Source organism: Mya arenaria, chromosome 3 (genome assembly GCF_026914265.1).
Source record: "Mya arenaria isolate MELC-2E11 chromosome 3, ASM2691426v1".
Lineage (NCBI taxonomy): Eukaryota > Metazoa > Mollusca > Bivalvia > Myida > Myidae > Mya > Mya arenaria.
In genome coordinates, this window is record NC_069124.1 from 486,674 (window position 1) to 513,959 (window position 27,286).

Genomic DNA, 27,286 nt, shown 5'->3' on the forward strand with positions numbered 1-27,286 from the left:
AGCTTTTTCAGATTGTAACACCCTTTTTATACACTGATACAGTAGGGGCTGTTTTATTTTAAAATAGACGTTCTGGGCTGGTTACAGAGTGTTACACCCTTGTTAAGTTGATGTTAAATGAGTAACAGATGATAATAAAACGTCAACATGTTTTAAAATTATGCTTGTTACATGTTTGAACTGCGAAAGTCTCCAAAATTCAATCACTGGAATCCAATGTATATTGCAGGTTGTTAAACAGGTTTATTTATATAAAAAGTTATATAATCGACACAATCAGAGAAAACGAGTTTTTCATAAAAAATATAAACATTTCTTTTAAAACAGCAAGGGTCTACTGAAATCCATGTTCATGTCATGACTGTCTTTTTCAATTTTCAAAACATGACTTAACAGTGGAAATTCGCGATGTGTTGTTTTATTCTTTAGAATCCATATTTCTGTGTACAAACACGTATTTGTGTACTATCTACGAGATTATAAGAAAGTATCCGTAGTAGGTATCCACGACGTCTTGAGTGATAGGCGTACACTTGTACCACTTGACACTCTCATTTTGAATCCAACTGTAGAGAAATGGTTTCTATATGAAGTCTTTATACAAATATTTAAATATTGAAGAGAACACTATTTATGCGAAAAGCTACAAAAAAAAAACTCAGGGGCAAAAAGTTTAAACATAACCCCGGTTTAATGTCACTGAGTAAACGCCAAAGACATAGAACATAAAATCACAAACAAGAAACATGGAAGAACAGCACAAAACTCCACAAGCAGCAAAGGGCGTACGTACTATGTATAAACAACTAGGTATGTTTATCAAGGATTGTTAGGTACCGCTTTGGAACGGTCAGTAAAATGTAAACTTACTGGGGTTTAAACCAGTGTGTGAGCACAACCTCACTCTTATCCCAAGAATCCTGAATAAATTGCAAATCTTGTCAACGTATGCATTAACTTGATGAAACATTAACCCCGTTTATTGGCACAGGGTAAACGCCAAAGACAATGAACACAAAAACAATCACAAACCAGAAACATGGAACCAAAACTACACAAACAGCTCTGTACATATATACTAACTTTAAAAAAAACAACACTAGGGGTGTTTATTAAGGATTGTTAGGTACCGCCTTCGAACGGTCAGTAAAATGTAAATTTACTGGGGGTTTAAACCAGTTTGTTTAACCCTTTTTATTTACTGGGGTTTTAAACCAGTTTGTTTAACTCTTTCTTGCTTAAAGGCCTAGTTAAAGGAATGTTTGGTATGATAATCTTCTGCTGTGCATCTCCTGTTAATTGCACTGGTGTCACAATACTGTACATATGTGCATTTACTGTGTATTTGTTTTTTGGCTAAGGGTCATATAGGGTTGACACTTTTCGAGTAGATAATCTTATTGTCTCACTAATACAAATTGAAAATAAACATAGCTTATGTATTTATTAATTAAACCGATTGGAAATAATAAATGTACAAACAAGAGTGATAGGTTTTTAGATAGCAGTGTACATTGTTAAACATTCTGATTACATCTTATTAATGGGCTATGATATATATATCATAATTATAATTATTAGTCTAAGGCATTGCAATAATAGTAATATTATTATTATTATTTGAAACCAACAGCAACAAATCAAAGAAAAGATGTATTGTCCATGTCCATACTAAAACCTCCAGCAGGATACTTAGATCGGAGATCTGATAAACTGAAGAAGGCAATTAAGATAAAGATCAATTCACAAAAGCGTTGTACTATACACGGATATGGGGGGGGGGGGCACATATGGAAGGCTTACACTAGGTCTTTTACTTTTTATGCAAACATAAAGTTTTTAATGTAAACAGACCATGACATATCTGAAAATGTAAAAGTCTGATTGCGTAATTAAACAATGCTCCCAAACAAAGGCTTTTGATCAGGAAGTGTTAGGGCCCATATAAACCAATTTAAAATAAGAGATGAAAATGGTACGTTTCTTTCAACCAGTAAAATCACCCACACTATCCGTATTTTTCAACGGTATTGGTTATGTTTTGTCTTACGACATACTTTCTGTTCAAATAGCAAGTACCATTTTTTATATTAAAATTACGACAATGTAGCTGAATGGAAAGGAATAATTCCAAAGTACGTGTTAGATTTTGATACCTCAATCATAGTTCTCAAAAATCATGTTAATGGCTTTTTACGTCACATTGACTGATAACATTAGAAACGTATGATATCTTGCTTAAACTTTGAAATTTTAGTTCTACAGATGTAGATGAATGAAAATCATGAACTTGATTGTATTTAATTCTCTAGCATGTAATCTCCCCGTAGTGATGATATCATTAGGATTAATAAAATATAGATTATAATATATTCTTTCATTATTTAAAAGGAATGCTAAATTAATAAACTGTATTCTTGTTCAACAAGAAAATTGACAAACTATACAGTCATACAACGATAAAGTCCATGGCGATATCAGTTGAAACAGAGAATCACCGATTTGTCTGAACCAATTATCAATATGTATGTGCGGGAAGGTGGAGACTCACTGAAATGATATCAGTATGCAACTGAAATTGTGAGGACTGGCGCTTGTTACATGTAACAATTGCAAAAACCGCCATAAATTGGACATTGTTGGCCATTTTAGATTGTTTAACCCTGTTACCCCTTGTTAAAATACGAACAAATTATTTGTCGGTTTTGGTTCCCCAGACAGTAGGACAAGCCTCATCAAGAACACTTAGAAATTTACCCATTATATCTAGTTTTCTAACCCGCACATCCTTGTTTTTGAATTCATTTCTTCCTTCTATAATATCTGCATGGAATTCTCTCCCAGTTGAGCCAAAGACTGTAAACAATATTGCTGGTTTTAAATCATACCTATAATGATAAGCCAAAAACACTTAGCCTATTTTGGTAACGTCGGCTTCAGGTCCTGCACACTCGCCTACGCAATCTCTATGTTAAAAAGATTGTCCCCTCACCATTTTGTAGGGACGAAAGAAAGAAGACTACATACCACTTTCTTTTTATGTGTCCTCTCTTTACTGAACAAATGCAACATACTGTTCAATCTCTAGCTGAGGTAACCCTCCGTTCTTTACTATATGGTGATGACAGATTGACTGCAGAGCAAAATAGTAGTCTGTTCGATGCAGTTTATCGTTTTATCTATTTGTCAAAAAGAATTGAAAGCCAGTGATCGACTTAACCCACCAACACTCACGCATGTTTGCAGAAGTAAGCATGCGAGCGAATTGTGAGTCTTTTAACTTTCAACCTGTAATATTGAAAAACTTCCATGGTAACACTTATTGATGCGGTTATTGTCTTTGTACATTGACTTCAACAATCTTGTATTTTGGCACTAATCCCACTTGTCCGGTCCTTCTATTCTTGCCAATAATAAATCCCTTTTCTTGAACTTGACTCTGCTTGTTGGTGTCCGTTATGATGACGTCACCAACCTTTAATTGAAGAATGACTTTATTGATAGTTTCGTTTATGACACCTGTGACGCAGATAACAAAATGCTTTAGAACATACAAGGAAATAATTTTAGCTTAACTGTGAAGATAATATGGGACTAATATGAATCAATCTAGAGTCTGTTTACACGTACTTGTATCATTGTAGAGGGCAAAAAACATGACCCTATTTTATTTCGAGTCCATAATGTCTTTAATACCGCAACAACTTTATTGTGATACTTAAATAAAAGTACCGTTACAAAGTAGCACTACCTTTCTTTTATTAACGCGAATGAACATTCTCAATTAAACCAAGATTTGTAACTAGTGGGATCATTGTACTATTTCAAACTATTTCAACTTCATTCAATCACGATATAAACTTCACAATTTCAAGATTTTAACTACATAAATTTCTGATTTTACGATTTTTTCTTCACGATTTATTGAAATCGACTTCTTGAATTCCAAATTTTACGATTTCAACTTCATGGGTTCACGAGTTAACGATTAAAACTTCTCGAATTCATCATTGCAACATAATAAATTTAAGAATATAACTTCATAAATTCACAATTTCATTATTTTACGATGTCAACTTCACGAGTTGAAATATAATCACGAGTCTTTCGGAAGTGTTTATCTTCATTGCAATTGATCACTCATATTGTTTACTATTTTTTATGCGAAAAGCTACAGAAACAAGCGCAGTAGCAAAAAGGTTAATCATAACCCCGGTTTAGTGGCACTGGGTAAACACCAAAGACATATAACATAAAATCACAAACAAGAAACATGGACAAACAGCACAAAACTCCACAAACAGCACAGTGCATACATAATATATATAACAAAACTAGGTATGTTTATCAAGGATTGTTAGGTACCGCCTTGGAACGGTCCAATTTCTTGAATTATTTTGTATTCACCTTTCTAGTCTCCATTAAAATATATACAAAAAAAATCTGTTTTTGTGTAATTGAGCTAAAATAATTAAAAGAGGTATAAACTAACCTAAATTTTTGATGTTTTGTTTTCACCTTTGAACATGTATTATTAAGTAAATTTGTGGTTTGTTTCATTTTATTCGTAATTATGCTTGAAAACTAAAGCCATGAGTGAACCTATATAAAAACCTATGAATTGATCACTCTTGAGGAGATCACGTTCGAAATCAGCTTTAATTTTGTACCGATAAGGGAACTACCCCCTGTGTGACATCACATGCATTTTATAATACTGTTTAGTTCCGAATCAGATAAAACAATGAAAACATCAGTAAGAGGCCCTGAAGCTTAAAAATTGAGCCGCGAAAATCATAATTAGATTAAACATAATCAAGGTCAAACAAACAACGAACAAAAGACAAAACGTTAAATGAAATAAAACATTGTCTTTGGTATATGTGGGGGTAACAGTATTGGAAAGGTTAGTGAACATCTAAGAGATTTAGATGATTTTGAATATTTTTCGTTATGTATTTATATATTCTTTGCATCTGTTATCTAAATTCTTACCTTAAAACTAATTTCCCTTTGCACTGGATAAATATGGGGCAACATTGCAGTATAAATAATTGAAGAATAAAACCAGTCCACATCTACGGAAACCACTCTGTTGAAAGCGTCCCCATGATGTACGTGCATTAGTTCATACGCCAATCGACATACCTGTTAAGCCATGTAAACATGTATTTTTTTTTCTATAAAATAAATGCTTATGAATGTCACTTCATTCTTACTCGTGTATAATCATTTCTTTTAGAATTTGGGCACAAATGAAGTTCATAAAAAATAAATTTGCTCAAACTTGCAGTACACATGCGCAGGAACGAGCATATCAGCTGAAAGTTTAAGAGAACATGATGTATATGGAAACTTGATACTCTGAGTTTTAATCATATGATAAAGCATTGTATTTTGAAATTTGAAAGCATATGCATTTGTGAATAATGCGTAGTACACACTCAATAAGCCATGCCTTATTGGCTAGAATTTCAGAAAATATTACTCTATACATTAGGAATTAACTGCCATTTACCATGACGTATTGACTTGAATGTAGGAGCATATTTCGCTGCTACACATAAAAGGTTAACATTTCAATTCACATAATTGGGTCGGCCTTCAGTTAAACATATATTTACTTCACGGACTTAAAAGTGGGTCAATCATCAAAACTACAATCCAAACAATAATCATTTGAAATGTCAGTCCACATTAATTTGATATATACAGTGTACTTACATTGGAACTCATGGTACACACGAGATAGTCGCATCTTGACAACAAAACTGTGTCCCGAACAATTCCATCCAATGCCATTTTAGTTGACGTTCGTGTTTTCTCATTAGTGGAATACTTTGTGATGGTTTCGTTGAACAGAAACGCATACTCAGGGTATCTGTAAAAACATAAAGTTCACATATAGGATTTATAACATAAGATGTGATTAAAACAAAATAGACAATTGATCAAAGCCAATATTTACGAACTTTTGTTCGGCTTCATGGAGAACTTTGACGCTGTCCGACGCCAAGTAAACCTTTCGCTCTACACGACCGTTAACTGCCTCGTATGCACTGTACCTAGTGATTTAAGTTAGATGTGTGTCAATAGGTAAACATCTACATAAATGTATAACTGAATCTTGCTATTTGTGTAATATGTACGTCAATCTATACATAATATATGGCATGCTACACATATGTATCACTGTAGCCGAAAATTTGTGCTTTATGTTTGTCAATCTATACATCACTAGTTAGACAGCTACATATATGTATCACAAATTAAAATAAAAAAACACGATCTTTGTTTACATACATATTATTGAAGCGTTATCATGCAGATAATTATGATCGAATGCAAACAAATTTAGGAAACTTATGAGTTCTTGTCAATATAGAAATAAATTCTCAATTTAGTCTTGCAATTACAAATTTTCAAATTATTTTATTGATTCATATAAGGCATACTTATCCAAACTGTGACGTTTAAGATATACTCACCAACCAGCCACATGGTTCATGTACTCTTCTAATGCATGGAACTTGGCCTCACGACCAATTTTGTCAGTTCTTCTTACATGCACCCTTAAAAGACAATTGTTGTATCAACATAATCTTGTTTAATTAATTAAACAGTAGTAACACTATTTAATTGTAAATATAAAAGTAATATATAGTAAGATTGGCAAGTATTGTATCCATTAGTTTCTTGTGAGTTTTCTCTGGGTGCTCCGGTTTTCCCTAAAACACAAGACCACACGTAACTACAGCGCGCCAGCGAGATGGGTTTTCATGACTTTCTTCACAATCTTTTTGAAATAAATCTGGTTGCTTAAAGAAATCGGGTGTATTCTATTCTCTGTTAAATGCGTTATGCAATGTTTATTCTGCAACTTAAAATTCAAATATACGCAAATTCAGCATTTGATATGCTTCAATTACCCGACTACTGGGGATGAAAACGGCATTGTCCGCATTGCATCCTGAACAATTCTCGAAAGGTTATCATTTCCTAGCATGTATTCTGCCATTACTCCTATCCACCAAGCGGAAGGTTGATTGTTGAAAGAAATCAATTTGTTGGCCAAATGATTTGGAATTTCCATTGGATTCGGGATTCTATCTCCATTTGCGTGTTTCGTCAGTTCTTGAAGTGAAGCATACCTTTCAATGTCCTTCTCTACAAATGATAAATGAAATGAAAATTTCTTGTAAAAATATATCATAAATTGATAAACTCTTGCATTTGTATTATTAGTATGATTACTTTAAGATATATACATTTAACCTTATATTATGGCTATGTTTATCTAAGACAGTTGGAATACAAAATTTACAAAAAAATCCAACCAAACGTATCGCTCGTAAATAAAAAAGACTGATTATTATGCACTGTCACAAATGGTTGGGTTTATGTTTAAACTTTCTACTACTGGACTAGTTTTTCATATTAATATTGTTCACATTACGTTTTTAAGCATACTCTTAAGACAATGTTCAATTTTAAACAAAATTTAATAACACAATACAACTGACCATTTTTTATGACCTATGAATTTGGTATCGAACATGGCCACTGTTGCCTATGTTTTAAATTCGAATAACTTTCAAAATATTTCGGAATAAATGTAGGATTCTTTGCATCTATGACCAATGCTCTTTGCGAGAGAAGAGCAGCCACCAAACAAGTATGGGTCCTGTGTATAAAACTTCCGTAGCCTGTCCTGAACATATGTAAACACGTCAATATTCTGGTTGAGTTACACTAGTGAGATTCCTAGAAGAAAAATGCATGTTTGACATGTCATCGCATTTATTTCATTTACAATGAGGTTGGCTTTGATAATAAATCACTTAAGTCAAAAACAAATAAAATCTAAAACCATTTTCATTTATTTATTCGATACCGAACTAGTTTCTGAAAATGATATTATGTTATATCTTCGGATTATAAATTGCAATTATGAAGCAACGGCAATTGGCCTTACTGCGCATGTGCGTATTTTCTCTGGCAATACGTTTGCCAACTTTCATATATTCAACGTTTTCGTCAATGTGTAAGTTGTTTGCACAATGACTAGACGACACGAAGCCTTTGACAATAACTTGATTTCTTTTTTCGAGTAATAGACTAACTACATAAATCACATATATTACGTATTTCTTTTTACAACGTTTTACAGACCGAAGGAATTCAATAAAAGTGTATGTTTCACAAATTATTAACTTTGCTGTTGTTAATGTTTTCACATCCAATTAAAAAGTCGAAATTGGCTGAACATACATAAGTATGTACATTGTGAATGCATCGTGACTAAATGTAATTTTGTAAAATTTGAAATGGTTGTTATTGCAAAAATGACAGACAAAGTATAACCCATAACCCTCTGTTCTCAATATAGATACTTTCTAGTGCAATTTCAGTTAAAAAGCGAGCAGAAACAAACTACAACAACTTTTTATTAACATATTAGTAATAAGCAAAACCATTTTAAATGGTACCAAAATGACAATGGGTCATCAGGCATCACACGTTATCATTATGGTTAACGGAGCCATAAGTGAACTAGAATATATGTAGATGGGACTCTTCAGTTTCTAAGAATATTGAGGTAGACCAGTACATCCAACGTATTAAAATAGCACTGTCGGTTAAATTGACACTGTGCACTTGTAATAAGTGGTAACGCTAGCACCGCTTAAGTGCTATCTAACCTTATCGATCTTGATGGCCATAACGAATAGATAACTAAACAGTTTTAATTGAATATGTATTAAAACCCATTATACTAGTAATCAGGTATGTTCATTGGTAAAATTGGTACTAAATATCTTTTCAAATCGGACAACTTATTATATATTTAAACTTTTAGGTTGTCTCAATTTGGATATTTTACGAAAAAATTACGCATTTTCTTAAATATTATCAAAAATTACAAGTTTATACATAATCATTTAAGACAGTATACCGACTCAAATTTCTTCAATTCATTTAATTCTTATTACGCTTCTAATACAAACAGAAAAATAACACCATCTAGAGCAAAATTATCACATAAATACTACGGTGTTATAATTTGACGCAAAAGGTGTATTAGGTTAGCATCGTGTGTAATATGACATATGGCAATATATCATAAGGTCCAAAAGATGCAAAGTGACTGAAGAAAGATGCGACTTAGGCACTACCATACGCTTACTCATTTAAGAACATAAATGGTGCAGTTTAATCTCATAATCAATATGATAATATCAATTGCTGGTCAACGTGCAACTTAAGTTAATCTCATGGTAATTGACCTTATCATTGACTTACTGTAAAGGTTGGTTATTTACAACATGAAATCCGATTGGTACATGAATCTTTTCCCAAATTAAGACCAATATTTAATACCCGCAAAATGAGTGCAGTTCATAACGAACAGAATCTTACTTGATCAACGTTACCTGATATTGATTCAGATCATATTGTACCACACTTTGTAGCTCACGTGACATATATTTTTTCCATTTATTGCCCGTCTGTTGTCTGATTTGTTCTTCTAGCCTTTCCCTTGCAATCTCACTGGTATGTAAAATAAATAAGATATAATGAAATGATAAGTATCGATAGCTATGCAATTACTGCCAAATATATTTAATGAATAATTAATATTGTAACATATATGATATTGTAACCATAAAGATTTAACCTTGAATAAAACAATTCCGATATTTGTTATATATTTTCAAGTGTACTATGGTTTAACGAAAAAAGCTATAACATGTCACTGGGCATTGCTAGCAATACAATAGTCCCCCAACGGTTTTATTCCTATAATAAGATTTTTTTTCAACAAGTGTGCAGAATTTCCCTTTACTCTTCTAACAAGTTGTAGAAAAAGTTTTATATACCAAACTGGCATACTTCTTGAGTTATTGCATGATCCATTTTTTCAGAATGGACGAAACTATATTCACACTATTTATCTTGTCATACTAACCACATGATTGGTCCGACAAAAACTATCCAAATGGCCTTGTAACCACATACAAAGAGTCATTTATGTTGCTTTCATACTTTTTGAGTTATGCCAAGATCAAGTTTAGAAGTGGTACTTTCACTATTTTGTTGCATAGCAAAGATATTTTTTATTCGACAAAAAAGAGGTGCACAATCTCATAATGGTCTTCTTTCTACGTAACAACGTTCGTTAATGTAGCTTTATTTTATTTATATAGGATCCTGTCAAAAAGGAATTTTCACAAATTGGTTGCCATAGCAACCACAAAATTTGTCGAACATCAAACTAAAAAAGTCCATAATCTCAAAATGGCCCTTTATCCAAATATCAAGTTTCAGTCACATAGATTGCAAACTGCAGTAACTGCAGTGTCTATTTTCGTCGAAATGAGTGATAGACAGACGAACGGATGAGGGTTAACATGTACTCCCATCTGATAAAACCGGTAGGGGACTAATAAATTAAAGGCAAAACATAGAAGAAATGAGTTGCTATTCGAAACGTGTTACGTTTGAAGTTTATGAAGGTTCTTGCACACTTGTTGTAACGGTTTCATTATTCCGGAATCATTTGCAGACAATTCCTTCAAACCTTCACATCTTTTCAGAACAAACTCATCAAAATGATAATATCCTTTATCGCGATATCTTTGTACAAGTTCCCTTTGAATGTCTGTGTTTATCGGCAACTGATCATTTTCCTGTAACAACATTAAGTATAGGTATATATGTACATATGGCATATTACAAACCTAACATCATACTATATTTAAGCCGCAACAGAAAATAGTTGCCATTAAGACATCTTGTAATCATTTTTATTTTTGTATATATTCAATAAGAGGCAACACCGAGTCAATACTCAATCTGGCTTTTAATGTATTTTTAATCCTAATATAGATACTACTTTAAGCGTTTAATGTTTTAATTAAGTATCTTTAAAGCATCTTGACATTAAAAAAAAGAACGACATGAATGGTTGAAACAAGACATGAAGAAAGTCGCGATTGCAATGAAAAATGACTTTAGTACTTGTCATAGATGAGTCTTTGAATTAACATGTTCGATGTCACACTTGAAAATAACATTAGTCAGTATTATTTTTTATAAGGTGAGTTATTCAGAAGCTCGCGCATACCCACTTGCTAGTATTTAGGCATACCATTGGCACTTCGCGCTGAACACAACCATTGTTTTTATATATGTTTTGTCCTTAAGACTATTTAAATAAGGCCATGAATTAACAAAAATTAAAAATAAATAAAATACTATGTGTTCGATAAGTGTCATAAGTCGAGAGGAAAATGATACGATAGTTAAAATACTGTTAGCGAAAGACGTTTGAAGGATTTATGATATGTAGATATGTTCAACACATTGAAAATCTTTTTTGGGAAGCATTTTTTATAAATGATGATTTTAATGAAGTATGTCCGACAGCCCAAAATCTCGCGATGCTGCTCATTTTGTTTGATCGTTCGTACATCATTTTACACGTGGTCTGACTTTAGATGTATAGCCTATTAAGATCTTACTTCTTTAAATTTATAACTCACCTGAGATTAATTAGTTAAAGGTGATATGGATTTAGAAATCATGTCAATACAATCTTTCACCACCGGTCTTATATAAATGATTTATAGTATTACATCTGTATCGCAAATAGCCGGTAAATGAATGCTATTATCAGTTCTTCTCATATTTCTTCAACTCATTTAAAATTGGAAACAATAATGCTCTGATATATTTCAAAAATATCTGTACAAAAGCTTTTTGAAAAATACGTAAGGCTATCTAAAGTCGGACATCATACCATCGAAGAAGAGGGTGACATATGTACTGCGTCTTGAAGTTTAAGATCGATCTGCGAAGATGAGAAGATTACTTCTAAGGAACGGAACATACTTTCATTGACTCTGAAATTGTAAACAAACATGAACATTTAAATTGTAAAACACCTAATAATCCCTATGTTAGAAGATGTAATTTTACTTTTTAATCAGTACCATAATTTGATCGAGACTAGTACTGCAATTGAATACCAATTGGATTTATTTCATTGAGTTTTATGAGTTTAATAAAAAGGACTTTTCTTCTTTCAGTGAGTTAACAATTTCTTTGGCCTTTTGAACACTCAAAGGTCACATTTCACTTGTCACTGCGCCAAATGTAACACTTAACTTTCATTTGGCCTACAGTAGTATGAAAATTAAAAGTTCAGATTTTGACTCTTTAGAGAGTCAGAGGTGGGTTTCCGTTCAAGTACTTTTTAATGCAAAAGAAGAATAGACATAGTTATTATATGCTTTTCGATGATGTATATTAAATAAATAACGACAGGACACTTTTCTGACGACCTGTATCATGACGTGTTCGGTGTGTAAACGCGTATCCGGATCGAGACGGATCATGTTTATTCACAAAGGTCGTAAGAAAGCTTCCTTTTGCAACATTACTTTAAGTATATGCCTCCTTTGAATATGTCCATGATTAAACGCGCCGCTTTAAGCTAAAACCACTGATACTGACTATTGATTTTTCGGAATTGCCATGTCGGAAATGACGTCATAAATAAATCGACTTTTTAAGTGCTTATATCAACAAAAATCAGCCATTCAGTACAAACAGACCACGAACAAATCAAAATTGCTTAAATGATGAATAATGGGACTACTGTCTTGGAACGATCAGTGAAACAAGAGTTCACCGGAATTCGAGTCCACTATGGACTTAAACAGGTTAGCATTGCCAAAATTTCACATCTATCCTAACATTTAGCAATAAATGCTAATGTGAAAAAATATAAGCCTGAATAGAGCACACATCAACTTGCTAACAATGAAGAATAAAATATAAAAAAAAGCATATAAACGGATTAAATGATTTCAAGTTTCCAACGACCGGAAACCAACTAAAAAATGTAAACGAATAAAGCAAGCCTAAGCAATGGTGCCAGCTTTTAGGAGGTACGATAAAGACATTTAAAGACAAATATCAGGCAAAGCTCGCTTTACGAGGTTTAAAAGTTTATAAACGACCGTAGTGATTTTTTATGGTCTAATGACAAGACCTGAATAAAAACGTTTTTTTCTCTTCTTTTCTTTCCTTTATTCTCTTCTAAAAAAACAAACCTTTCCTGCAATGCCTAGTTACTAGATTGTCATACTATCTCGCTTTATAAAGAAACATTATCCAGCCTTTTATGATTTAAGTTAAAATCCTACTCATAAAGGATTTATAGGTTCATATAAGTTTCATTTTATTGTAAGAAATTGTAAAGAACAAAATGAATCGAAACATTACGAACAATCTCTTTTATATCAGGCAGAATTGTCAAGCCGAAACAAACAAATATATTCTCTGTAGTACACTGCAATGTTAAGAGGCTAAACTAGTAGTTAAATACCTGTAATACTGTTTATAATTACATGCATATTGCTTATTGTATTTTGTGCTGAGAATATGTTTAATTTTAAACGTTTAGAGATAATATATACATTATATTATAACATTTATATATTAAATGTGCAAGAATCATAATATCAACCCATTTAACCACACTCTCACTTCATATGTATAATTCATTTTTTTTGTCTTTACAAACAATGATTTTTAATCAGCACAGTATTTTCGGTATTGCTAAGTGGATAATATTCGTAGATATACTACGTATAAAGGAACATGTTTTTATTGAGTTTAGTGCTGTTGTTCCATCTTTCTTGTTTATATATATATATATATATATATATATATATATATTTCTGAATTGCATTTACATTTGATAAAATTTGCTGCTTTTCATGCAAAAACGTTTCAAGCCCGTTGAAGCAGCTCCTTGGTTCGTTTAAGTTATACATATGTGTATCTGATTTATTATATTTCATTATTATTCATATTTTCAATACATCATTTCTATGTTAATATTTTACATCGTAAATTTATATGTCCTGTAAAGGTGGACATACGCATTATGAGATGAGTTGGTTCATGTATGTGTTTTAGGCTGTTCAACAATACATTATTGGCTTGATCTCATTTACGTTTCTTATGTCATTATCATTTATCACTACGTCTGCGAATCAACTAAAACTTACTCTAATAAGGCGTTTACGTCCGACAAAGTACTATTCAAGTATTTCTGCAAGGACAGGGTGTTCATATTTTGAGCACCTCTTACAAGGAGTCTCTGTGCTTGAGACGCAAAATCTAGCATCATCTCCGTTTTAATTGAAAGTAGTTTCGAAGGTGTCCATATGAACTTCTCTTTTGGTTCTTTTGACCACATACTAACTGAAAAATAAATCGATTGGAGATTTTCAAGATCTAAGAGTAAGTGTTTTTAACATACAATATAGCGTAGCAGTTTTTTAAAAACGATATAAAACTTGGTGTTAAAATATTTGTGAATCGGTACTTACAAAGATCAAATTGTTTGTTGACATACTGGTATTTCCAGAGGATGAGAAATAAACTTGCTCCACAAATCGCAAATATAATCTTTATTATTATTATTATTTTACGTCCCATTTTTACACGAAAAGAAATTAAACCCGAATATGAAGATTCTTGAATTACAACGATGACATTGGACAAACATTTGCGTGTATTGTTTTATTTGGTGTTTCATATAAATGACATTTTTGAAATGTTTGCTCAACTTTAACATCCATATAGTTTTTTTAAATGGTATATTCTAACATTAACGACTCCGCTTTGATGAAATACGAAACCCGTTTTAACCAAAAGTCCAAAGTAACGAAAAATTCAATCCGTATATGAATTTAGGGTTTCGGATTACAACGAGGCCTTCGGACATACATTTTCTTGTATTGTTTTATTTGATGCTTAAGTAAAATGACAGTATTGAAAGCAATACTTTTAAGAAAAACTACAGAAATAAGTTAGAAGGCAAACCTTTAAACATAAACCCTATTTGGGGTAAACGACAAAGATATAAAACACAAAAACAAACAATCACACACAAGTCACATGGAGCAACAGCGCCAAACTCCACAAACAACACAGTACAACATTTTTATATACTATACAAAAAACTAGGTATGTTTATCAAAGATTATTAGGTACCCCCTTGGAACAGTCAGTAAAATGTACATTTACTGGGGGTTTAAACCAGATTGTGAGCACAACCTCACTCTTATTCCAACAATCCCGAATAAAGTAAAAATGTTAATGGTAAATATTTTCAAAGAATGCATTTACTTGAGGAAGCTTAATTTTAAAACAAATAATTATAAACTAATTATTAAAAAACATATTATTAAAAATCATCAAATCGCTTAAAGCTTTCGGTCTGCAACGTTTTGTGAGTATAGTCATATAATTGTAAAACATAATTATTCCAAAAACATCTAAAGATAGTATATGCTCACTCATAATTTCCTTCGCGAAGACTTTTTGAGTTTAATGTTGATTTTCAATAAGATCATGAAGTATAGGTCACTTGAAATGTGGAATACGCCAAATAGTTACTTATAAGGTATGGAGTAATTCTCAATATCATATAAAACCTTATCTGGAGCTTTGGTTTTATAAACAACAGGCACGGATTCAGCCCTGGGCTGTAGGGCTGAAGCCTCCCCAACTGGGCTCGAAGATACGCCTAGGGGCGAAGATTGTTTCTGCTCAAATTCTAATAAAGAGATGTGCATTTCAATAAACCAAACAAAATCTTTTGGTTTCATTCCAAAACGAACAGGTTTCAAGCAACATTGGACTCCTTGTGGAGTAATGTTGGCAAGAAACAAAAAGTTGAAAACTCATCTGAATCAGAAATGTGATATTTTAGCGATTTTTTCCTGATATAAAAGAACATATTTACCTAAGATAATTGCTAGTTTAGTGTCTTTCATTTTTGATTTGAGAGACTGGAATGAAGCTTATCAATTGTATTTATGTTATTTTATTCTAGTATTTTACAAACATTTTTAAGATTTTCCTAGCTCTCTGACAGCGGTTGCTGTTGAAGATAATAGCTCGTACATTAAGTGACAGGGCTCCTTGACAGACAGTGAAAGGCATCATGTCCTGAAGAAAGACTGGGTTCCTCCACCACAGTTTAAGTTCCCAAAGACACAATGTGGCTATAGAGATGTTAAGATCGATATTGCCAAGGTAGTGGCACTGTTTGCGAGCGAAAAAGAACCCTATGAGGACAGTGTTTAAACCAAAACAGTGAAGGGCCATCAGCCCATTGATTCAGCCTTTGCAAAGTTTTATAAGCTGCCAGTGTTGCAGAGTGCAGTGTCATGACAATGTCCTATTGTTTGTCTAAATAATAAAATTGCACCTAGTTTTAATATGATCTGTTTCTAAAAACAAAACTTTGTTCAGTTCGAACACATCATTGTTGCAAGTATGACCCTTATAAGCTCGAGTTCGAGGCATAATAATGCTTAAAGTGGTGTTAACATGGCTTTGTGTGCATGCATATTATAGTTCAACTGAAACAACAACAACAACAATTGAGCATCAGCATTTTGCAGAAACTTTACTCTTGGTCCTTATAAAACATATATTTCAATTATGTACACATTGCCAGAAGTAATACATAACTAAAATGATAATGGACAATAATTCGGCACTTACAGATAAAATTTTGAACATGTCTAAATACTGTACTGATTTTCTAAAACTTTATTTCTGTTTAAGATATTCTACAGAAACATTTTGTGCAGTTATCTATAAAGGAAAATATAGATTCCAGTTTTTTTTTTCATTTATATTTTATATTCATCTTAAATGATGTTTCAACCTAGGTCAGGGCGTTCATTATGTGCCGGGAGTGTGGTAAACGTAAGATTGTGTAAGGCCCAGCAAAATTGACATCATCTGAGGCTCAGTCGGTCACTAGAGTTGAGGAAGAGCTTCTTTACATATGCGGGGATCTGCTCTTTCACGCTAGGACTTACAGGTACCAAACCATTGTCAAAGAAGGCGTTTCATTCAATACTTTAATAGAGGCATCTTAGTATGCACATCGGGCATTCAACCTTTCTAGCCTGAAAATCATCTACTTGAATACAAGCCTCACTCAATGCCCAATTTATTCTTATAAAATTATTGTTGGCAAAGCATCTTTTTAGTGACAGCCTGGTTATTCAATATGACTGACAACTAAGTTTATTCTATAAGTATTTTGTTCGCACCAGTTCATGAAGGTTACAAATGAAAATATTTGCTTTTTCAGGTCAAACAATGATTTGTGACGATATCTAGTAAACATTTTAAACATATTTTTTACGTGCAAACTGTGAAATTTATTAACGTTATACATGTGTAGTGTATTACAAAGAGACATGTAAAACAGAACACATGATATGAAGACAACAGGCTTATACAACAAATTATTTTCATTAATAAAGAAATAAAATGTAGACACATTTTTCACTTAACTTAAATCACTTTATTTGAAGTTCAGAATAGTGTCATTTCAGTTCAAAAGTATTATCAAGGTGCAAAAGGACAATATACAACGGTTGAAAAAAGAAAAGAAAAATGTTCTATTCGTATTGTTTTGTTTTTTTTTATTATGAAATATTCACAAGAAAAACACATAAAAAGCAGTATACAAGCAATGATAATGATGTATTTACTATTTTAACAAATATACTTTAATACTATGCAACTGGATCTATATGAGTTTTTGGTTGCGTTTTTGTAGAGTGATGTTATTTATGTAGGTTTTTAAAATAGTGATAATTGGTGTTACTGTTTGAAATTTGAGTATTATTATTGTGAATGATGATTAATGGACAGTAAGGAGCATGGAGCATTAAATGTTGTTGTTGTTGTTGTTGTTGTTGTTGTTGTATGTATGTATGGAGCATTCAAAGATTTAAATAATTGTTCAAAAGGTTCCATTTTTTCTGATGGATATGTATTCGATTGTAAACGTGGGCAGTTTCTCGTTCTATGGTTTCTCTTAGTCTGATATAATTAAAAAAGAATGCAAAGGTTGGAATTGTACCTCTATTTTTCATGTTACTAATGAAAAATTTCATTACCAATATCAAAAAGTTTACGATGTTTGAATGTTGTGACTTATCATTGTATCCGAGACTTATTATTTTTAAATCTAAAACAAGTGGAGTAATGTTTTGATTTATTAAGTTCATCAATTGTGATCATAAGTCTTGTGATATTTTACATTCCCAAAACAGATGTTCTTGTGTTTCAATATTTTCCTGACAAAAATCACATAAATTTGATTGGGTTAATTTGCATTTATATAAGAAAGTATTTGTCGGTATGATTCTGTTTATGTACTTATATTGGAAGCTTCTTAAAGAAATGTCATTCGTCGAAGCTATATATTTTGTATACACTGACTTCCAGGGTATATCATTAATACTATTCAAATGTAAGTGTTTTATCCATTTTTCCTGTAAGTGTTGGTTCATTTCACCTTTTTGTTGGATAGAGTATAAAAGCTTGTTTGGTTTTGTTTTACTGGACATAATTTTATGTTTAAGTGTGTTTGCTGTGGTATTTTCTGGTGTTTCTAAGTTCATTTTATTTTTTATTTCATGTGGAATACAAGATAAGAGTTGAAAATATGTGAGATGATCATTAGTATTGATATCGTATAAATATTTAATATATTCAAATGAATAAAATTGTTTGGTACGATAGTCAAAAATATGTTGAAGATATTTAATTCCCTTTTCGTACCACTCATTGATGTAAAATGTATTGCAATTATTTTTAATTGATTTATTGTTCCATATGATTATTTTACTTGTTGATGGTTTAGGAGTGTATTGATTTATTTCTGTCCAGGAACTAAGTATATCTAAAAGAAAGGGATTATTGCAGCATATCTTTTTGATGAGTTTTTCATTTAAATTGCATTCGAATACGAGGTCACCCCCGAATTTATTTAATAGATTATTATAGAATTGATTATATTGACCTTTATAGGTATGATCCAGTATTCTTTTAACCCATGATGATTTTATCGATAAAGTGAATTTGTATATATCAGGTAAATTCAAACCACCGGTTTCGTATTTTTCTGTAATACAAGTTCTTTTTATTTTTTCAGGCTTATTATTCCATATGAATTTATATATATCTTTGTTAATTTCATCAAGTATATTTTTTGGTGGGGTTTGCAAAACCGTTAAGGGATATATGATTTTTGGTAAAGCAAATGTTTTTATTACAGTAACTTTCCCAAGAAGTGTAAGTTTTCTATGGTAACAGCTTTTCAAACAGTTTCTAAAGTGTTGTAATTGGGGGAGGAAATTGAGTTCTAATAATTCTTTTTCATTATTAGTGAAGGTTATTCCAAGTGTTTTAGCATTCGTGGAGGTCCAAATAAATTTCTTATCTGGGAAGTATGTTAAACTTGATTTGGCAAGAGTTCCAACTCTAAGTATAATTGATTTGTTCGAATTAAGCTTTAGGCCAGATATTCTACCGAAATTCTCTATTGTGTTTATAAGTGTAGAGAAGGATTTTTCTGTACCATTATTTACATAGGTGGCATCGTCAGCAAAAAGTGATTATTTAATTTCTATATTATTGATGGTGAGGCCGATTATATCATTTTGATTTTGTATTGCGTTTGACAGTATATCAATGCATATAATAAATAAATATGATGAAAGGGGACACCCTTGACGGACTCCTCGTTCAATATTTATTTCCTCTGAAAAGTATCCGTTACTTGTTATAATGCTTTTTATATCATTGTAGAAGAGTTTAACCCAATTTATAAGATCTTGACCAAAATTGAAATGCCTTAGACACGATATCATGAAGTTATGGTCTAAGCTATCAAATGCTTTTTCAAAGTCAGCGAAAAATATGAGACCAGGTGTATTTGTCTTTTTGAAATGAGATATACATTCTGCTACGAGTCTGACATTTTCTCCAATATATCTGTTTTTGATAAAACCTGTTTGGTACGGGCTAATAATGCTCGGTAAAATGTTTTTTTAATTCTATTCGCTATGGCTTTTGTTGCGATTTTATAGTCGACATTTAGCAAACTTATTGGTCTCCAATTAGAAATTAGTTCTGAATCTTTTCCGGGTTTTGGGATGAGAGAGATTATTCCTTGCTTTTGTAGATCCGACAAGTGCCCTGTTCTAAATGACTCATTAATAGATTTTAAGTAATAATGTTTTATATTATCCCAAAAGGTTTTATAGAACTCTACTGACAGACCATCAGAACCAGGGCTTTTGTTATTTTTCATTTCGTGTATTGCTTTATGGCATTCGTGTTCGGTTAAAATACCTTCGCAAGATCCAATTTGTTCATTATTCAATTTAGTGTTGGTATAATTCCACATTGACATATCAGTTTCAATATTTTCGTTTTTCTTATATAATTTATTATAATATTTGTGTTGTTCATTGAGTATATCTTTTTGACCAGTAACTAATTTATTATTGACTCTTAGTTTATTCATAGTTTTCATTTCTGCGTTCCTTTTTTCAAGATTAGAAAAATATGCCGTGTTTTTTTCATTATTTTCAATGTGTATGGCTTTTGATCTCAAGATTGAACCGTTAACTCCTTTCAAAATAATTTCATTAAGTTCTGATTTTAAAGCCATTATCTGTTCTGAAATATTGCTATGATCATGTTCTAAGGGTATTTTTTTCTCTAGATTATCAATGTTGGTTATTATTTCTTTTTCTTTTATGTTTGTTTTCTTTTTTAGATTAGATGCAAATGCTATAGTTGTGTTTCTTATGTTGTCTTTAATTATAGCCCACAGGGTGACTGGATTAGCTTCATTATTTATGTTTACAGTGTTTTCAATAGTATCTTTAATCAATTGTTTATATTCTTGATTAAATAATAAGCTATTATTTATTTTAAAGTATCCTGGTCCTCTTTTGTTTTCTTGTGTGTTAAACTTCAAAAGTACTAAGGAATGGTCTGTTTTAAAACTTGCATTGATGTTACAGTCAATAATATAAATTTGCAACATGTCTGAAATTAGAAAATAGTCTGATCTGCAATGAATGCTTGGTTTTGTGCTCGAATGCCATGTAAATTGCTTTTTATCTGGATGTTTCAAACGCCATATATCAATTAAATTAAACGTCGACATAACATCGATTATATATTTACGGCAACGATTATGTTTGTTGATATTTCCGTTTTTCTTATCTAGATTTGCATCAATTATTGTGTTAAAATCACCGCCTATCGTGTGTCTGAGTGTATATGCAGAAAATTTTCTAAAATTTTAAATATGTTTACGTCGTCCGTGTTAGGGCCATATATATTTATAATGATAAATGTTTTGGAATTGATAGATAGTTCAATTGCTAGAATTCTGCCTAATAAAACTTCGTATTTTATTATGTCGCTAGCTGGAAAATTTGGATTAACAAGGATTCCAACGCCTTCACTGTTTGTGGAAGAACCACTAAAGTAACATAACCCGCCCCATTCTTTTTCCCATTGTTCTTTGTTTTTATTATGAAAATGTGTTTCTTGTAACAAATAAAACATATAATTCTTTTCTTTTAACCACTGGAATATTTGCATTCTTTTAGTTTTGTTTCCTAATCCTCTTACATTTATAGTACATAATGTGCAATCCATGCGGATTTAAATAAAGAAGTTTGGGCTAAATATTTGAATGCTCCTCTATTGTATAATGTGTAAAACATTGTGTATGTGTATAATGATTGGCAGATTTTATTTGCATGTACAAAAGATATAAAATCGTTGATGCGTATGGTCGTGATTGTAAACACATTTCAGAAGCTTGCCAATATGCATGTGAAAAAATTGCAATCAATATAAAAAGGTTTACAACATAATGTATCTAAATATCATGTCATTCATAGCCTATACAAATTAAAAAAAAACAACAATATATATGGAAAAAAAAACTTGTATGATATTTATATTTTTTAGAAATATTTTGACTAATGTTTATAATGAACATAACAATAAATTTAATATATATTCCCACATGCACGTAATGTGCGCGTATAACAAAGAGTATCATATTCTGAACGTGTGCTTGCACGTTGTCATGAACCAAGATTTTAGCAATATTTTAACTACTGTGTGTTATATTTCACCAACATGTTCGTGTCATCTGGCACGCACGCACGCATACGCATGCACAAGCAAACACCCACGCATGCGCACGCACACGCACACACACACACACACGCACGCACGCACGCGCGCACACGAGCTCACTCAGGGACGCACGCACACAAACACACATTCATGAGCATGAATAATATATATATTACTCATTATGTGCACGTGCAGGATTATTTTCTATTTATATGTATCAATAATAAATTATTCAAGCAACGTTATAAGTATAGCTAAACAACAAAATACACAAATTGAGAGGTATAAGCTATTTCACGAGTTAAATATTAAAATATATAGTTTGAAGTAACTATCTAAGGTCGAATTCGTATACAAAGCACATATAATATTAAAGTGTATAGAAAAGTCATAATATGTGTAGCCAAAATATATTATGTGTTTCTATAAAACACTTGTAAAATACATGAATTTTGATAAGACGATATATCAAATGATATCAACCCTTGTCAAAAAATAAAACAAGGGATATATGTTGACGCAAAGTGTTTTTAAGATGCATAGCAATGTCTTTCCATGCCTTTTAACGAAAACAAAACAAAAAGGCATTGCTGATAGTGATTATCATTTTTAAATGTTTACATTTTTTTTTATTTTTTTTTGTTATATCATAATAAAATGTCTTTCCTGTTGCGCCTTTGATTCAATATGCTTTTATTCTTATATGAAAAACACCCATGTGCTTATACAGAAGTATGCGTATTCTAAGAAAAATAAAAGATATACATGTGTATTTAACCAGTATTGTAAACAGTTCATATACTTGAATATTTTAGTGATATAAATATATTTTGTTCATTATACACATTAATGGATTTTGAAATATGTAAAATTGAAGTGTATTCGTATAATATTTAAACAGGAATGGGATGTGTAAAGCTTTATATCTTATAATATAATTAAACAATGTACAATATGCGTTTACTGCATGCTATAGACTACCTAACTTATGTTTGACAAGCGGATGACCTTGATGAATAATCACGATACGTTCTAAATAGGATCAATAATAGCGCATGATATCAAGTCATGTATGGACAGTTTAATCCGATGACCACTGCTACAACACTGTGCACCAGAAAGTTACGTGTTCGGCCAAGGGAGATCTAGCCGACTGTCATAATCGTCGTAGTCCACCCGAATAACCTTGCCCGATTTGTCTCTCTATAGGATTTTGCCGTTCGAAATCCACGCTTGATCGACTTCGTCTTTCATCTTATGGCGGACACTCATGAATACCTCATGATTGAGTTTTGTCAGATCGTCAAACAACCATATTCCTGAACCGCGAAGACTTCTCTTATTTCTCATGACACTGTCACGCTTCATTCGTGATTTGAATCTAACGATCACATCTCGTTTTCCACGTACAGTTTCCATAACCTGTGAGAAATATCAATGTCGTCATATACAACATTGATTTTTCTTTCACTGAGTAGTTTTACCACTTTTTCGGTGGTCTCTTCTGCTTTTTCTGCTCTCGGATTTTCGTCATTTTCCGGCAATCCTCGTATCCGTATATTATTAAGGCGTGTGTATTGCTCAAAATCATTTTGTGAGTACTCTCTTTTGGTTTCGTTTTCAATCACATCTCTCTTCAGTGCGTGTATTTCTTGATCTCTATCTTTGATATGCTTTTCTAATTGTTCTATTTTCTTGGATTGCTTGTCTTTGTCAGACTCTCTGTCAAATTGCTGACATTCGAGTTTTTCAATTCTGAGTATCGCTGACCCGAGAAGGCTTTCCTTCATATCAGTAAACATTTCTTTTATGATTTCTCTTATATTCATTCCCTCGCTATCTTTTTTCAATGACTTGCTCAAGCTTCTTTTCTAGTGTGCTTGTCGATTTATCGATTTTTGACACCATGCTATTTAATTTACTAGTGATCTCTTTTAGCTGCTTTTTAATTCCAGCAATCTCTTTCTCGTTTGATTTTTCTAGTTCATACTCGTCGTCTTCCATGACCTCTTCTATATCTGTGTGTTTTGTCTTTTTCTTTTTCTGTTTCTTTTTCTTAGTATCAGGAGATTTATCCTCCGTCACACTGGTTTCTATTTCACTCGGCTCACTTATGCTTTGCTTGCTTGGCTTACGCTTTTTGTCTGTATCAGCTTTATCTGCCATTATTTAATGGAACATTGAAAGAAGCTCTTTAAAAGGTAGTGTATACGTTTTAATGTTCTGCAGTATACTTTGGAATTTGACCAGCGTAGTCGTTCCACGTGTGCAGGTGAAGATATAGTACATTGGACAAGGTCAGCTGTTATATCAGTTATCGATCAATAGAATTTTGTACATGCAATAAATCAGCAAATAACTCTGTTTATTGCAAACCGTTCATGGTGTCCTGTTTTCTACACAATTTACTTAATAAGTTATCCAAATTTGCACTGCAAAAAAACTTTGTTTATATCCTATTTTACTAAATTTAGTCACAAGTTTGTAAGCGGAAAAAACATTGCGTCCATCTTATAAGGGACATCACTCTAAAAAAAATATTCGTATTGTTGCCGATTACTTAGATGAATTATAAACACTCTAACTGAGGCGATCGTATTTTAATAAAATAAGATAAGGATTTGAAACAGTTTGAAACATGTGCTACCAAAGACATTAAGGTTTTCGCCAGTATGACATGTACGGCTTAAAATACTGTATCCGCATATGCATTACCCCACTCGTCAATTACCAGCGTGTATCCGTATATGCATTACCACACTCGCCAATTACCCGCGTGTATCCGTATATGCATTACTCCTGGTACCCACTCGTCAATTACCCGCGTGTATCCGTATATGCATTACCACACTCGTCAATTACCCGCGTGTATCCGTATATGCATTACTCCTGGTACTCACTCGTCAATTACCCGCGTGTATCCGTATTTGCATTACTCCTAGTACCATTAACCCTGGTACCCACCTGTCAATTACCCGCGTGTATCCGTATATGCATTACTCCTGGTACCATTAACCCTGGTACCCACCTGTCAATTACCCGCGTGTATCCGTATATGCATTTACCCTGGTAACAATGCGAGGGGTGAAAGCGAAAAGGTTCTAACTGACATTTTGACCAAATATCATTTTTTGTTATATTTGTAATAATAATATCTAAATACATCTACTGTAAAAAAATTGTAGCATTATGGAGTCATTAAAGGTACGAAATGAAAAGTTGTCCAAAAGTTCTAACTGAAATATGAATAAATATTTAATGCGAAAGAGTTCTATGTGCAACCCAGCACTTAGAACTTTTTCGCACTAAGAAATTTTTGTATAACGGAGAGTTCTATCTGATACATTATTTAATATTTAGGACAAAATTGATATAATTCATTTTTTCTTATATAAATAGTGACAATAGTTGATTTGAGGTTTATGTTTTTTTAGATGTTTTGCCTTTTTATACACATTCCAACATCACTTAGAACTTTTTCGCACTAATTTTCTTTTTAAAGTCATCACAGGAATTAGTGCGAAAAGGTTCTAAGTGCATGCAGTGTTATAGAAGGAAGTCAATTTGTGTGGGTTTATTTCTTTCATAGTTGAGTTAAAATGCTATTCATGTCCAAAATGTACTTTTAACTGATTATTATTAATTCAGTAATGGCTAATTTATGATTTTATTGAAAGTTAAGATCTAATGTACTAAAGAATATTCTTGCATTTCGCATATCATAATAATATTCAACTGCTACTAATCCCCTTTTTATTATTGATAGCTTTTAATTTCCATCAAATAAATATTATCCTTAATTTTCTTGAATTCACTGTGTAAGATTCTTAAGTTTTCTATAAAAACATTGTGAATTCAAATTTTGTCAGGTTACCCCTGGATTTTTCAGCCCAAAATTGATCAAAATTAATTGTCACAAAAAATAAAACCCTGATCTTATTGAAACAGGATAAAATTCCTAATCTGCACACCACCACACTGACGACTGGGTTATGGACCTGGAATAATTGATCAAGCAGTTCACTTATGTTCATGATGTCATACTGATGATGTCATAATAACTAATGATAAAAGGTCACACTTATTAAGTGTAAGTAAATGTAGCGAGCGCAGTGAGGTTACAGGCACGAGAAAGCATGCACCATTTTCTGTAGACAGCCAAAATGAACTAAACTTATTTGGTGTTCTCATTGAGTTGACCCACTAGCTCCACCGTTTGTGTCTCGGGTGATGGACAATTGTCGTGACATTGTGAATATGTTACAAAAGCAAGTAAAAATGATTGATGTTTGTACAAAAATGGAAAAGCACCAAAACATAAAATTTATTATACTTTTCGTTAATAATCGACAACTTGTTGATATTTAAACTATTAGAATTATCTAGGTATGTTTGCATAGTACAAAACTTTACGAGGAACACTTTGTGAAGTTAATATTCATAATCATCAACAAAGGATTGCACATTTTGGTACTGAATCAGTTCTGTTTGATTGCTTGTATAATATAAAGAGCATCTTAAAGAAAGAAACCTAAATGAAATTTTTATTTGAATATTGTCACACAAATATTTTAATTATGCACTAGATGGTTGTCAACAGGATTCGATAGCTGATTAGACATCTATTTTCAAATTTGAGTTCATGACGTAAGCTTTAACTGCCTCCAGAAAATGGCACCCTTAACAGTCAATTATAGGCACTTCACACAGTTGCTGAGGGCAGAGCGGACTTTGAAAAATAGACGACTTTACTACATCTTGTAGATCAACAAAATACACTCTACGAAAATAAATGTTCATATTTAAATTGTGATATAGTCAAATATGAACTACATAATATGGAGCTGCAGAAAATAGAACAAATCCTCGATTGGCATTGGCCCTCAAATATGTGCAAACATCAAGGAATTTACAACTTACTATGTTTTGATGATGAAATATTGTAAAATTTTGGTAAATAGTGCTTTTAAAAAAAATCTACAGTTTGTAGAAGAACTTACAGTCGAGTTCAAAGACAATGCAAGAGAAGAAGGTATGGAATGTAATTTATAAATAAATATTGCTTCTATAACAATATAGAAACATAATGAAATCAATAAATAACTTTAAAACAAACAAAGTAAATGAATGCTTTTTGCATGATGTCTTTATATTATATCAATTATTTGGTACAGAGATAATGGTATTTCCTTAAAGATCCTATATATATATG

At 32.0% G+C, this 27,286-nt stretch overlaps 2 protein-coding genes across 3 annotated transcripts; both read right to left on the reverse strand.

The window, feature by feature from the left end:
• Window positions 1–343: 343 nt before the first annotated feature.
• LOC128229024 (alpha-(1,6)-fucosyltransferase-like) lies at window positions 344–8,895 on the reverse strand. 2 transcript variants are annotated; one of them, XM_052940660.1, is made up of 7 exons: window positions 7,524–8,895; window positions 6,930–7,167; window positions 6,489–6,572; window positions 5,973–6,065; window positions 5,725–5,881; window positions 4,996–5,148; window positions 344–566 (listed from the first exon to the last, which is right to left on the reverse strand). In XM_052940660.1, exons 2-7 carry the CDS (start codon window positions 7,091–7,093, stop codon window positions 552–554), a joined length of 666 nt encoding a protein of 221 aa, XP_052796620.1. In that variant the 5' UTR covers window positions 7,094–7,167; window positions 7,524–8,895; the 3' UTR covers window positions 344–551. The 2 variants fall into 2 exon arrangements, with proteins under 2 accessions (XP_052796620.1, XP_052796619.1); XM_052940659.1 differs by lacking the exon at window positions 344–566 and adding an exon at window positions 2,725–3,475.
• A 243-nt stretch (window positions 8,896–9,138) lies between these two features.
• LOC128229025 (uncharacterized) lies at window positions 9,139–14,689 on the reverse strand. Its single transcript, XM_052940661.1, has 5 exons — window positions 14,409–14,689; window positions 14,085–14,280; window positions 11,804–11,906; window positions 10,501–10,691; window positions 9,139–9,552 (listed from the first exon to the last, which is right to left on the reverse strand). The coding sequence occupies exons 1-5, from the start codon at window positions 14,515–14,517 to the stop codon at window positions 9,417–9,419; spliced, it is 735 nt and encodes a 244-aa protein (XP_052796621.1). The 5' UTR covers window positions 14,518–14,689; the 3' UTR covers window positions 9,139–9,416.
• Between the last annotated feature and the right edge of the window lie 12,597 nt (window positions 14,690–27,286).

What these genes read in the sequence shown, in the direction of transcription:
- LOC128229024 (XM_052940659.1), bottom strand. Translation starts at nt 7,093, where the DNA reads ATGGAAATTCCAAATCATTTGGCCAACAAATTGATTTCTTTCAACAAT. An exon ending in TTTTCATCCCCAGTAGTCGG is followed by an intron (nt 6,573 to 6,929) that starts GTAATTGAAGCA and finishes TTGTCTTTTAAG; the next exon opens with GGTGCATGTAAGAAGAACTG. An exon ending in TGTGTACCATGAGTTCCAAT is followed by an intron (nt 5,149 to 5,724) that starts GTAAGTACACTG and finishes ATGGCTTAACAG; the next exon opens with GTATGTCGATTGGCGTATGA.
- LOC128229025 (XM_052940661.1), bottom strand. Translation starts at nt 14,517, where the DNA reads ATGGGACGTAAAATAATAATAATAATAAAGATTATATTTGCGATTTGT. An exon ending in TGTCACCCTCTTCTTCGATG is followed by an intron (nt 10,692 to 11,803) that starts GTATGATGTCCG and finishes ATGTTGTTACAG; the next exon opens with GAAAATGATCAGTTGCCGAT. An exon ending in AACCTTCATAAACTTCAAAC is followed by an intron (nt 9,553 to 10,500) that starts GTAACACGTTTC and finishes TTTACATACCAG; the next exon opens with TGAGATTGCAAGGGAAAGGC.